General features: G+C 34.4%; 2 protein-coding genes across 2 annotated transcripts; both read right to left on the minus strand.

The window, feature by feature from the left end:
- Window positions 1-737: 737 nt before the first annotated feature.
- On the minus strand, window positions 738-2,565 carry LOC130640772 (cyclin-dependent kinase 9-like). Its single transcript, XM_057447316.1, has 2 exons — window positions 2,010-2,565; window positions 738-1,549 (listed from the first exon to the last, which is right to left on the minus strand). The coding sequence occupies exons 1-2, from the start codon at window positions 2,549-2,551 to the stop codon at window positions 985-987; spliced, it is 1,107 nt and encodes a 368-aa protein (XP_057303299.1). The 5' UTR covers window positions 2,552-2,565; the 3' UTR covers window positions 738-984.
- Window positions 2,566-4,027: 1,462 nt separating this feature from the next.
- LOC130640771 (cyclin-dependent kinase 9-like) lies at window positions 4,028-7,677 on the minus strand. The gene is made up of 2 exons (XM_057447315.1): window positions 7,092-7,677; window positions 4,028-5,805 (listed from the first exon to the last, which is right to left on the minus strand). The coding sequence occupies exons 1-2, from the start codon at window positions 7,634-7,636 to the stop codon at window positions 5,232-5,234; spliced, it is 1,119 nt and encodes a 372-aa protein (XP_057303298.1). The 5' UTR covers window positions 7,637-7,677; the 3' UTR covers window positions 4,028-5,231.
- Window positions 7,678-14,840: the final 7,163 nt, after the last annotated feature.

Consider the following 14,840-nt stretch of genomic DNA (forward strand, 5'->3'; position numbering starts at 1 on the left):
GTGACAAAAATTTTGATGCACTTGGTGATTATTTAGCTATGACGTGGAGTGGATCAATTATTTCGGGAGAAATGTGAAAAATAATTTTCTATATCCTCTTTTCCAGATCTTTTTAATATCGTTTCGTTGTTTCGCTGATATTTCTCACGTTATTTCTTTCATTTCAGCTTGATATAAAATTGTTATCTTCATTTGTTTCACAGAGGACCTTGCATACCAAAAGCTTGAACTACCTTATCTTTGTATTCTTTGCTGTTGAATTAAATATTCTGAAATCTAACGCCTAGCTAGAGCAGAAACGGGGAGCTATGACTCAACGTTCACCTCTCACTTTAGATTTGGTTGACAAAAAATAGAAATTATAAGAAAAAAATATAAATATCTCCTATAATTCACAAATAATAATACTTTAAAAAAATAACAAAATATAGAAATTCAAATGTTACATCAAATTCGAAGCAACAAATAATTATCAACATTTTTGTATTTTTAAAAGGTAATCGAAACCAATGGAAGCACTAAAGAAGTAAACCTCTGTTCCAGATTCCTTGTTGTTTTACTAAAACAACAGAAAGAAAAAAGGTGGACAGGGTTGTGAACTAGTTTGTTGTATGAACAGAAAAAATAATCATAACATGCAACGCAAAGAAACACAACACACATAATTTTTTAAACATCAACCTTGTTCCCAGGGTTTGTTAGGTTTTATATTTGGAAGGAGATTGACAATAGACAAAAATTCTAGCAAGTTCATAGGGCTGTGGCCTTCCAGATAAAAAAAATTAACAAGGCCATAGGACAAGGTTTTTCAAACTCAACAAAGGTTGTCTTCGGAAATAGAGTTAGCTAACATTAAAACTTCTTTAAATTTCTTACAAACGAAGTCAAACAAGACTAGCTCATTTGAAAACAAAGAGCTTGTGTTTTGATTACCAGCGGGACATACTTAAATACGAAGAGAACACAACGAAAATAAGAACGTCTTCAGAAAACACGATCATAGATGGCACTGTTAAAGCTCTGTGAATGCATATGTCTTGCGTTCACTCCTCCAACAACTGCATTTTTGCCTCTACGTACTGTTAACAATTCAAACATGGATGACGTCACTTTAGACAACGTCACACTCACATCACACGGCATCGGTTCCGACCAGAAAAACGAATGATCTAAAGCGGTGTCGGCGTCGTACCGTTTTGCTGGATCCAAAAGAAGCAAGTTGTCAATCAAATCTAGAGCTATTGGATCGCGCACATAATTTCGTAACCTGTCTTTTACGCATCTTCTCATGCCCTGTGGAAGATCCATTTTGGAATAATATTCCATTTTATCAACATTCGGCCAAACTTCCGTATCAATGGAACCGCACAAACGACTTATTAGTTTAAGTTCCTCCTGTTCTGTGTTACCTTGCAGTATAGGACTGCGGGTCCACATTTCTGCCATGATACAACCTGCACCCCACATATCAATTGGTGGGCCGTAGTTGCGCTCTCCCAGTAATAGTTCGGGTGGGCGATACCATAGGGTAACCACTCTGTTTGTGTACCTAGACAAAACAACTAGAGATAAGCAAAACAAATGAACCTTAAAATTTTTAACAAAACACAAATACACATCATCGCCGCCGTCAGGATGGAAATTTCAACAATGCTATACTTTTCTTACTTATTTTTATGTACGTCAAGAAAAGGATGATGTTTTAATAATAAAAAGTTGAAATTTCTTGAACTCAAACCTCTTCCACAGGCTTTTTTATACATAAAATGTCAACATTAAGAGGGTTAGTTTTGCGGGACTTACTTTCGCGTATTCGACTTGTTTAAAAATCATTTCTTAGTTAGAATATATGAAAGTTTGTGGTTAGTCGAGCCCGCTTATGTTGAAGAGAAGAGAAACTTTAGAAGGATATGTTGATTGGATAATAATTTGTAGCAGCTAAACCTAATCCCCTCTAAAATTAACCCTCTTGTAGTAACTCTCAGATTACTTGCACAAAATTGTTAAACCTGGCTTTCTGTGAGTCTCTGGTTAAATGAACAGCTCTCGCTAACCCAAAATCTGTTAACTTCAACACGCCATTTTTCGTCATCAGTATGTTGGCTGCTTTCATGTCTCGATGTAAAATTCGATTGAAATGAAGAAAATACAAAGCGTTCAGTAGCATTTGTATAATCTTCTTAATTTCACCAAGCGAAAATTTTATGTGCGTGTTACACAACAATCCAGCTAGATCATGCTCACAGAACTCAAAAACTAAATAAAATATCGGTCGTTGCTGATTGTGATTCGTCTCTTTTGTTCGACATATTTCAATCAAGTTGACGATATTTTCATGGTTGAGTAACTGTAAAATACGAATCTCTCGCAATGCTGTGATTGGAAAGCCTTCTTTTTCGTTTTCCATTAGAATCTTTTTCAACGCTACCATTTGCTTTGTTTTTCTGTGTCTCGCTTTAAATACTTCGCCAAATGTTCCCTGACCAACCTTCATCAATTTTTCATACTTGGATACATCTTCACAGTATGGGAAATCCAATCTATCCGACATTTTTTTTTCTTACCTGAAACAAAAAAATTTTTCTCTTTTGCTTAATGTTCGAAAAAAGTTCTTAACTTCTTCAACCTCATTCTCTGGCCTTTTGTGTTTACTTGCATCAACATAAATGTTGCATATTTGACATCAAACAAAATATCGCATATATCACATAGCTTATTTCGGGAAGAAATTTTTGCGAAACTTTTATGATTTTGAATCCTTATCGCAAAATCGTGTTCCGCAAAATAACACTTTAAATAAATTCCACAAATAGGTAAAAGTTAATCAAGCGCAAAAATAAGTTCCACAAAATTTTAAAAAACTATTGAATCACAAAAATATTTGAAATTTATAAAAGACGTTTGACCCGATATTTCATTTTCACACTATGTTGTAACATGCCTTAAAGTAGGTCCATTCAACCTCCCCAGGACACATTTTCTCTTTCTGACAATCTCGCAGTCCGAGATTGTTAGAAAGAGAAAAGGAGCTCTGGGGGTAAGGTTGGGTTTCCATTAATATAGAAAGTTTGGCAACAGTTGAACAACAATCGCCGTTACCACTTTGATAGAAACACGTGTCGTGTATCAAAGCAACGATTTCGCACAACAAATGTTGTAGAGATTTTTTTTTTATATCTTGCCACAGTCGCACAACAACTGTTGCACGACCATTGCAAATTTTAATGAAAAACAAGCTTTTTTCATATTTCAAGGTTCATAAGGAGACACAAAAAAAATCTAGGTACGGTTACGCCAAATGCAAAAGTTTCTCTAAAAAATAACTTGCTGCTTCATTGAAATTTTACTATAATCTTTATTCTGTTTTATTTTTCTGTTTCATTTATCTGTTTTATTTTGTTCCCGATCAAATTTTGCATCTTCGCGTTGAGAATTGTGCTAACTAGAACTGGATTTCTAAATCCCCGAAACTCCCTTATTAAATTAAACCAGAAATAAATCGCCTAATTGGGACCTTGCATAAGTGGGACGACTATTGCGACAAATTGTTTGTGTTATCAACCAAAATACTTTGCAAAAATGGAATTTAAATGCAATGACTTCTTGAGAGATAAAAGTTAAATGACCCTCTCAACGCAGATTAACTTCAAAAACGACAAGTGAGAGATCCTTTGACATCATTTTCTTAAAATACTACTTACCATAAGATGCGGTTAATTGGGACATTGCCATATGGGACTGATTTTGTCAGTCCCATGAGAAACCCACTTACTGCGAGTATATTCTAATGGTGATAAAAAAATCATCAATCTGGGGACCATACTTTTTAATTCACCTTAAAAAAACAAAACTTCTAATTCACTTTAATTCTTTTCTAAAGAATGGAAACTGTGTGCGGAGCATGTGCAAAAGGTAAAACAAAAAAAACTATTTATCTTAAAATGGCAGGTAACCGTCAATTGTCATGGTCCCCAGATATATATATATATATATATGGAGAGAAGAAGGGAGATACTGAAGAAATCTGTTTTCGTAAAAAATTTATACTGGTGGCCAGTATTCTGCGAATTTTATTCCTCGCAGAAGGTTCCACCATTGAAGTAAAGTTACAATAAAAAATAATCTAACAACATTGAAATCAATATTATATCTGCTTGTGATGAAGACGAGTTGTTACAACAACAAAAAATCTGTACAAGTCTACGCAAACACTAGATATATATTTAAAAATCATATCCACGCGTTATCAATTTGTTAACTTCCTTAATTGCCATTTTGAAACCTACAATGTGCTAACGATGTTAGCAAGGATATCACGTGGTCGTGTATTTGAAATTATGGCTTGCAGAACACCGTGATTCATTTACTTTTCCTGATGATAAAATCAAAAAATGAACTATTCGCACAAAGATTTTAGAGAATATCTCAATGGTACTAATTTTTGCAGTTATTACTTTTCGGGAGTTCTGACTAAATTCACGAAATTTAATTTCCGCGAATTCTTATGTAACCGCGTAAATAAGTACTCACAAAAATTAGGACCCGCGTAAATAAGTAATCGTAAAAACTAGTACTCTCGAAAATAAGTACTCGCAAAAATTAGCACCCGTGAAAAAAAGCACTCGCAAAAATTAGTACCCGCAAAAATCAGTACCATTAGTTCACTGCTATGTCGTTGTGAGTTAAAAAATGTTTCGCGATATAACGGAGCAAAAATTAAGCCTATTAAATTTCAGGAAGTAACAATTTGGGCGTGGGGCGTGTAAATTAAAAGAATTAAGAAATATGAAGTAAGTTTAAAATGAATTTACAAGGTAAAATTACATAGTAAAACCTCATAATATATAAATATAAAACTTCATCAGCTTCACTAGCAGCCGGTTTAAGTAGGTGTATGTCTCTTGTATTGTTTATATTATAAACAGACATAAACAAGAAAAATACCAGCAAGAAAGTCATTGCTTGATATATAAACAACAAGAAAAATTACAAACAATTTCGGCGTGACCGCTTTTCTGATTTTTCTGGATTTTTTCTATACCAAGACACAAAATATTTCTTGGCAAACTTTTTCAAGGTAGAAATAACAAATGAAATTGACAGATCCATCAAATTGCTTTAATATTCCTCATTCAATATTCCTCATTTTTTTCTTTTTTTTGACAACAGTGGAAAATAGTAAGAGAACGTGCTGTTGCTACAATGTAGTGGCGCGAGCATAGATTCGTTACTTAGAACACTCTATCAAATATACTACCATTCATGTTTTGAGATGGTGCTTGTGGTCTTGATGGTCCTGCTTGTCCCAGGCGCGCTCCACCTGCTCGCCGTGGTGTTGTCAACAACTCAAAATTGGATGTGTTCAATTTCGATAAAGTTTTAGTGAGATCGCACGGCATTGGGTCGCTCCAAAAAAAATCATGATTGAGAGCTGTGTCAGCATCATACCGCTTTGATGGATCCAATGCTAGTAGTTTATCGATCAAATCTAAAGCTTGTGGATCCTTTACATAGGACTTTAGTCTGTCTTTTACTCTTCTTCTTGCATTTTGTGTTAACTCCATTTTTGAGAATAATTCTAACTTTTCAATTCCCGGCCATACATCAGGACTTAGCGTACCACACAAACTTGAGATTAAATTTAACTGATGCTGTTCAGTGCTACCTTGCATAATAGGACTGCGGGTCCACATTTCTGCCATGATACAACCTGCACCCCACATATCAATTGGTGGGCCGTAGTTGCGTTCTCCCAGTAATAGTTCGGGTGGGCGATACCATAGGGTAACCACTCTATTTGTGTAACTAAATTAAAAAGTTAGTGTAGTTGGAAAACATTTGAAACTTGTTGATTGGTCACAAAAGGTCTACAAATTAAACCTGACTGAGAATAATCTCTGACCATTATTTTAACATAGACAAAGTGTTAGTGGTTACTCTGCCCTACCTAATTGTAAAGAATGGTCAATGGTTAGAGGTAGATATTCAATGGGTGTCAAATATCGTTAGGAAATACATATTCAACTCGCATTTAGTAACCTAAAAATACTTGGGAGTGTGGAAGAATTATGATTTGATATAGATTAAGGGGTCTTCAATAGATTAAGGGATCGCCAATAGATTAAGGGGTCGCCAATAAATTATGGTCTGCTTATTCTGATGTAAAAGGAAAAAGATCTTTTGTACATTTTTTTCTTCCTCACACCACTGTCAGTCTGTGCTATACTGAAGAACTTTGCACTTGAGAGAGTGACGTTAGATAGATATGCTTTTCTTTTTGATTGTTCCAAAACTTTCTTGTTTAATAATGGTTTTCCTGACAACAGTCGATTTAAACCTGTGTTCGATTGCGACCTGAAAGTTACAGTCAAACCCTTCATACAGCCGACCTTTCTAAGAATAGCCTCATTTTTAAAATAATTATTTTTTTCAAATTAAAATGAAATCCAACCAGAATATTCTATTGCTCTAAAAACTTCAGTTTTTCTTGATAATTTGATATTCCATCTGAATATCCTTATTTAAAGAACATAGAACCATTATGAAATGTGGGATGACGTCATAATTATTATAATTTAGGAAAAGTGTATTGGGCCTATTCTTGATCATAATTAGTTTTTTTCTTTTACCAAATGCATACATCCTCAGCCATAATAGAATAACCAGGAGAGGAAGGAGATTTCATTCCATGTGTCTGGTCATGTTTTTCACAAGAATAATATTAAAAACATAAGGCTGGGGCAACATAAAAGCAAAACATACTGAATTTTGATTATTTTTCTAAAAACAGGGTCGCCACTCTTTTTTTATATTTTTTAAAAAGAATTTCAGAATATTTGAGGAGATTTTAAAGGTCATCACCTTTAACATCTTCTTTAATACCAATAAGTTAGGACAAATTATTGCCATACAAATTTTTATGCATTTTTAAAATAAAAACATGTTTGAGAAGACTTTTCAAAATTGAGGAGATTTGAGGAGTTAAGTGGTGGCACGGCAGCCCTGAAAAATTAATTTAAAAAGATTCGACTCTGATTCAGAACTTGTATAAAAAAGCAACTTAAAACATAATCAGAATTAAATCTTATTACCGGTTTTTAACAGGATCTCTGTTCAAGTATATTCCTCGTGCCAAACCAAAATCAGCAAGTTTTAGCACACCAGCTTTCGTGATCAAAACATTAGCAGCCTTCATATCACGATGGAGAATTTTGTTGAAATGAATAAAATACAAAGCATTGCATAACATTTGCATAGTCTTTTTAATCTCTCCCAGAGAGAATCTAACCTGTTGGTTACACAACAGTCCAGCTAAGTCGTGCTCACAAAATTCGAACACTAAATAAATGCTTGCTCTTTGTCGGTTATAATCAGAGGCTTTCGTTCGACATATTTCCAGCAAGCAAACAATATTCTCGTGCTGCAGCAGTTTTAGTATTTTTATTTCTCTTAGTGCTGTGATAGGAAAGCCTTCCTTTTCGTTCTCCATAAGGATTTTTTTTAATGCAACTATCTGTCTTGTTTTTCTATTTCTTGCTTTGAATACTTCTCCAAAGGTTCCTTGTCCAACTTTTGTAAGCTTTTCATATTTTCCAACTTCATCACAAAAAGGGAATTCCATTTTCGCTGCACACATTTTCTTATCTACCTACCTAATACAAAAACACATACACAAAATGTGAAAATATACTATTATCAGTAATTCGGAGTGAAGAATACTAAGTTTCAAAAAATCTTACCACCCATTTCAATTTATTTATTTATCTACAATTATGTTGCTAAGATTAAAAATTATGATTCTTTGAACAAAAATACATACAAGATGAAGTGTTTTGTTATTTTGTTGAAACATACGCAGTAAATTATATATATAAACAAAAACAAATCTTGGTCACTGGTTTGAAATACAATCTTACCATAGAAATAAAACTGAATTCACACATAAGATAAGATAATTTTATTTAGAGTCGATAAAATATACAATGTTGTACAGTCTTTGAATTTCAGATATATTTGCTTTGGCAAATAATTGCCGAAGTAACTTCGCAATTTTTCAAAATCACTTCACAAGACAATGGTCAAAAGCACTAAAAACCTTCGGCAATTGCCTCGGCAGACTTCGGCACTTTTTAAAATAAAAAAATATATAAATATGATGCCAAGCCTTGACAATATTTTTGTTTTTCTTGGGAACAATAATACAACCTCACTTGGTCACTCCACCATTTTGAACTGCAGGCCGAATTGAATAAAACTACGGGGCCGATATTAAGTTTGTCAACACAGTGCAGTGCATTGGTTGAAGGGATCGTGTTGTCTACCTCTACGTCGCTTAAGGGTTTTACAACATTCTCCCTTAACAGAGAATTCGATAGCTGGGGGCATCGAGACTATATGTTTTTTATTTTTCGTCGTTTTTGAAGTGGGCAGTGGAAAGTTATTTGTGTCATTGTGGCAATATCTGTTTGATGAAATCTAGGAGTATGGATAACATGAATATTCATAAAAAAGGGAAACTACAACAGTTGATGATCGAGTTTTTCATTGGCAATATTATTGCCTGAGAGAAAGCCTTATAACTGATAATACTTTGGCAATTACTTCGGCAATTGCCGAGTGCCGAAGCGAAATTTGAAGGCTGTTGTATAAGTTACTTTATTAAAAGAAAATGAAATAAAATTTAAACTGTACCATTTCCCTGCCAGATATGATTCGTCAATTTATGAGATAATAATTTCTGGGAGGGAAGGCGGTTAGCCTACTAAGGCTAATTAAAATCGACTATAATTAAAATATTAAGGAAAAAAATAAATCTAGTTTATATAACCTTAACATGGTATATAGGTACAGCACATGGACGGCATTTGCAGTGTAGACTATCCAACTGCTGAATCTCTTTGCAGAAAACGCTAAAACTTTTCACTGCCTCTGGAAGACTGTCCCATAACTGAGATCCAATATGAGAAGCAGACACTAGCAGACAGACAATTCTGTTTCTCATAATAGAGCACCCCCTTCGCAAATTGTATAGTGGAGTTTCTTTAAAAGAAAAAACACTTTGCATATAGGATGGGCTTAAACCATTTCTAGTCTTAAATACCTCTCTAAGTAATAAATCACAATAATGACGGTGCATAGTTTTGCAGACCGATCTCTCTTGTGTAGGATCATAACACAACTCAAGGGTTCTGGTATGCACTCGTTCTATTTTTGCTAGAGATGACCTAGTTGTGAAAGACCAAATAAGAGGACAATATCTCGTTTCTGACGCTACAAACAAATTCGCTATAATACTTCGTTCATCAAATGACATAAATATAGATATTCGTCTTAAAGCAGATAACTTGGCACTAGCACTCTTGCACAATGCATTTATATGCTTTGTGAAGGAAAGGGCATTGTCAAAGTTAACTCCAAACAATTTTACATTGTTACATTCCTTTAAAATGTTTCCATTAAAACTTATTAAAACGAGAGAAAACCTTGCTTTCCCAAACACAATTAGTTGACACTTATCAGCATTAAGTTGAAGACCATTTTTAGAGAACCATTCCGATACAAAAACTAAAGCTTTTCTAACTTCTGCTTCACTTTAGTGATATCAGTAGACGATGCATAAAGTGTATTGTCATCAGCATAGTTGCATATGCTCACCTGATTATCACTAAAATCTAGCATGAGATCGTTCTAAACATTAAAAAGCAAAGGTCCAATAATTGAGCCCTAAGGCACACCAATGAACAGATCAAGCCATGAGCTATATTTGCCACCTAATCCTACCCTTTGCTTAAGACTAGTGAGGTAACTACGAATGACATGTAGAGCTTGATTTGAGAAACCATATGCATCTTTGCAAGAAGTAATTCATGGTCAATGCAGTCAAATGCTTTACCCAAATCATTTAAAACGGCTGCCACATATCTTCCCTGATCTAATCCCCTATGCCAATCATGCATCATGTGTAATAACACATGCTGTGAACTATAGCCTTTCCTAAAACAACTCAATAACGGTAGCATCTTACCCAACATGAAAAAAGATATCTGGAAAATCCAGAAAACTTTTTTCGTAAACACATTTATTGTTGAAAATAAAAGTAAGGTCTTTTATTTTCAACAATGAATGTGTTTACAAAAAAAATTTTGGGATTTATTAAAACGTGCCGACGTTATTCCTTTTCACAAAAAGGGTCCCAAGACAAAAAAAGATAACTTCTGGCAGATGGCTTCCATCTGTCTCTAAAGTATTGAACGTGCATACTTTGCCGGGCGTTTTCGTTAGCAGTTTGAAACATTTATCAAATTACTTTACAACCATGGAATATAAATATATAGAAGTAGGAGATAAGCTTTAACATCATACAACTTCAAACATATATTTGAATAAAATCCTTAATACTTAACCACTTTCAAAAGGAGCATAACAGATGTAACAAAATTTTGGTTATTTTTTTTAGTCAAATTTGGTACTGTTAACAAAGTTCTATAAATTACACCCATTCGACAGTTTACAAAAACAAATAACACAAATTATTTTTGTTAAAACTGTCTAATCTTTCATCAGATTTATTTCTACGGAATAATTTTTAAAATGATTAACCATTATTGGGAAATTGGTTTGTATAAACAAGTAGAATAAACTTGCTACGAATGCCCTTTCCAATTGATTTCTTCAAACAGAAGTGAATGAGGGTTTAAACTATTATCAAGACTGCAGATTGATATTACCAAGACTGCAGATGATAACGAAGGTGCTGACTTACTGAGCTTAGGCACTGTTTCAAATAAAATTCACAATTTTTGTCCAAAAACTCTTGACGCACCCATTATATCCAAAATGCAAAACAGCACTTTCTCAATTCCATTGGTTTTTGATTTGTCACAAATAAGAAAGCCCTTGAAGTAAAAACTTGTAGGACTTTTTTTAATGGTACAGTCACATCTGTGTTAACAGTGACCACTTTAAGGAACATTTTAGCAGCAGTTATACCTGCTTATAGCAACCACGTTCCTAACGCGATCAACAACCACAAAATTTGCCTTCCTAATTGCATCACAACTTGTATATAACAGCCACTAAAATAAGATCGCTCACTGTTAAACTATATTGTTTTTGTTTTTGTAGTATTACCTTGGACTACCTTTTGTATATGTATGTCGTATGACATATTTGTTGACATCTGTTGACATAAGTCCAAGGTAACTGAGGTGTCTGAGGGGTAGATAGATTGGTTCTTCAGTTCTAAATTTTTCAAAAAATATTTTAATTTGTATTTCTAACTTTTTGCAAAGAATTATAATGGAACACCTGGCTTCAAAAGGATTTCTGGAAAACAATAGAAACACACAAGACGTGATTTTTTATCATTATGGTCAAGGAAAAAACAGTATTGAAATGAAACTATTCCTGTTTTGGATATGGGATTAACGAAATACCAACGTAACAAAAATAGATTCCCATGGCTGGTGACTAGAGGTCAATTTGGCTTAGCAAAAAAGGTCATCCCACAGTGACTACAGAGTGTTCTTTCAGCTTTGGTTGGAGAGCATTTTGAGGTTGCCTTTTTATCCTACTTTGTATTGGCTCTGAAAAAAAATATCATTTTGTTCACTTTGTCAATACGGTCCAACTCCTGTCAAAGCAGTTTTGGTCCAAAATTCAATTTAAACTATATTTCAACTGCAGGAGAGCAAAAGATGCCTCCACTCAGAATTAAAGTTTAAAATGGACTGGTCTACAACTTAATTTGTGCATTTGTTTGGCTGTCGATTTGTGTGGGGTCTGCCGATTGATGAATAATGAGTGAAGTTGTCATATCAGCACCAAAGCTGTTTGTTTAGCTAAATAATCAGGTACATGAATAGCTGTTTTATTCTCCTGCTACATCTGTATTATGATTTGATTTTTTCCTAACTTCTTACTTTAAATCTTCACATATTGTGTGACATGTAGTATAGATGGATTTCAGCGTGACGTTATTTGTTTACTTTTCAGCGGTAAGCTCCTTGGCTCTGGCATTTGTGTGGCAGGAAAACAGATGCTAGGATTTGGTGAAGAGTGGTACTGTGGATTTATTCTAACGGAAACATCGTTGAGGTTATAAACTATTATCAAGTGTAGTAGTTTGATGCCTTCTGTTTTATTTGAATTCATTTGAAGTTCTAAGAATGCCTTTGTGTAAAGAAATGGACTGATAATTACTTTGCTTCACCTAGCGCCCCCATCTTTTTTCTTGCCACAGAAATGCCACCATTAAGAATGTAAACAACGGAATTCATCTATAGGTGAGTTTTTCCTAATTTAGCTTCACTTTAATTCAGACACTTGTTAACATTCTGCTTTGTTAGCTATGCTACTGTTGTGGTGGCCAGCAAGTGTAAAGCAAAACAAAGAAGGACATTTTGCTGTTGCACTTAATAAGCTGCCAGTTTTCTACCTAAAATTCTAAAAACCTAAAAAATATATTATCAGCTTAGCTAGTAAGGTAACCTACAGTCAGGTACTGATCAGGGGATGATCAGGTAGTTAAGAAAAGGAAACTTCTTCTCTCACAAGTCAAAAGTTTTTGCCACAAAAAACTTTTTTCATCATTTCGTTCTGGCGTTCGTCTCAATTAAAATTGCTGTGTCAGCGATTTCAATATTGACTTATCCCGAAATGTGTGTAAAATCGGGGAATAGGGGGGTGGTGGGGGGAGCAAATGTTGTTTCCAAGCAAATTTTGGACTGCTCGAGGACTTTGTTAAGTCAAAATGCTGAGAATTTGTCGTTCTGTAAAGAACACGCCACCCTGATTTAAACTGTCAGATCAATTACCCCCTTTCAACTTCACTTATTAGATAAGAGAGAAAGAAGAATCTGGGACGGCGGGGAAGGTTAAGAATATTCACCTTTAAAAAGGAACTATTTTTGCGAAATTAAATTTTCGCCAATTCCACGAAAATTCGTTTCTGCGAATGTGTTGAAGAGTGTCGAAATTCACGAAAATTAATTTCCGCGAAATTTAGAGTTTTTTTTCTTTTTAAAAACTGATTTACACTAACTAATTTTTCTTCTATTTACTTTTTTTGCGAAATTTGCGAACTTTAATTCTCGCTAAGTATTTGGATTTGCTAACCTCGCAAGAATCACCAATACCAATCTATTATATAAACAGTATTGTTGTGCTAAGTTTTAGACAAGTGCTCTCCTGCATGTTTAATCGTGTTCCTAGGGGCTTTCTTTTGCTATGTGGGCCTGGAATCGAGGTTGCTACATGTTTTATGTAAAAGAAGATGTAATATTTTAATGAAGCTAGATGTTCTCGTGTGTTCATGAACTTTCAACACCAGAACATAGATTACTGTATTTGTAATCAGTATTGTAACAACCCTCTCCCCAAACCTCGTTCCCATCCTTTTTTTATTTATTGAATTTAAATGACGTTGAGAAGAAACCTTTATAGGTTAGTGACTAGGAGTTTTTTAAAAATGGCTTAGTCAACCTCGTCCTCAGGGCTTTTTTCTCTCACCTGGAGCTGCGCTTGCCGTCAGATGTACAATATGCGACAACAGATCCTGCGATCGAGGTTGTGACCTAGTCTCTTTTAAGTGTGTCTGATTATGACATACTAGTTAACTATTTTTGCGCTTTACTTTAGTTAATACTACTTGATGCCTTTCGTATATGCTTGACATAAACTCCAAATAGAAAGATGCAGGTTTTATATATATGACACGTGACGCACAGTACAAAACACGGACTCACGAACCACAGTACTAAGCATAGAACATAATAATGAGTAGAGTCTCGTATAACTGCAGACCTTACACCAAAATAAAACCATTTTGTTAGTCTCAGTATTACCAAAACCTTAATGGTTTTATTAAACAAATTAAGCAAACTACGTAAAATATTTCTTTTGTCCTTCGAATTTCCCACTTTTCGTACAGTTTATTTATCAAATTGTAATTTGGCGAAATACTTATGTGAAAAGTAAGCAGTGATAAGAAAAAACCTTTGCATGATTGACCCATAGTTTTTTGTCAACGTAGCAAGATGTTGACATGCTGTAAATGGTCACAGAGATTTGTGAACAAGTGTTTAAAGTTTACGTTACTGTATGCTATTTTAAAGTTTCAATTTGTAGCAATGCGTTCTGGTGGTGGCAATGCTTTCTGTATGTAAACGCCCACCTCCTTTTGATCTAGTTGAGCTCCCCTAAATTGTAGCTACAATTCTTCTAAAAAATGTTGTTTACAGAATTATGAATATAATTTCTGGGGGATTATTTTATCCAGAGGATTTGCATGACGTGATGTTATTGAAGATAAGCAAACAGCTCTTCTCAACTTCGTGATTTTGTTGCTATATATCCACGCAGTAATCTAGAGATTTTCTGATGATACAAAATAGTTTTTTGATGATGGAGTGTCAAGTTTCGAAATGACACGCGTTTGTTGATTCAATTGAAGACGTCATTAGCACGTTAAACAGTTGTATTTGCAAAGAAAACTTTTGAAGAGGTTTTTCATACCTCGTAAATAATAAAGTCGGTTTCATGGTTTGAAGTTTCTCTCAGCGAAGAAATTTGCATCACACCATGGCTATAAAGTTTCTGACTGTGAATGAAAATTTCTGAAAATGTCTGTTTCTTACTATCATTTATACAATTGGCATCAGAGGGGTATATTCTAAATGTCAAACATTAATTCCTGCAATATTTGGGTCAATCGCCTGCCAAACGAACATTCATCTCAGGACTTAATCTTAGCCCACGAACTGTTAACCTTCTACTTTGATACAAAGAATCGTAACCTCGTGCCCAGGAAGTTTGCCTTTTGTTTAGCCGTCAAGTCAGCG

Source organism: Hydractinia symbiolongicarpus, chromosome 4 (genome assembly GCF_029227915.1).
Source record: "Hydractinia symbiolongicarpus strain clone_291-10 chromosome 4, HSymV2.1, whole genome shotgun sequence".
In the NCBI taxonomy this organism is placed as follows: domain Eukaryota; kingdom Metazoa; phylum Cnidaria; class Hydrozoa; order Anthoathecata; family Hydractiniidae; genus Hydractinia; species Hydractinia symbiolongicarpus.

Coding starts and splice junctions, on each gene's coding strand:
- LOC130640771 (XM_057447315.1), bottom strand. CDS start 7,636: ATGTGTGCAGCGAAAATGGAATTCCCTTTTTGTGATGAAGTTGGAAAA. Junction 5,806..7,091: donor AGAGATCCTGTTAAAAACCG/GTAATAAGATTT, acceptor TTTTTAATTTAG/TTACACAAATAGAGTGGTTA.
- LOC130640772 (XM_057447316.1), bottom strand. CDS start 2,551: ATGTCGGATAGATTGGATTTCCCATACTGTGAAGATGTATCCAAGTAT. Junction 1,550..2,009: donor AGAGACTCACAGAAAGCCAG/GTTTAACAATTT, acceptor TGTTTTGTCTAG/GTACACAAACAGAGTGGTTA.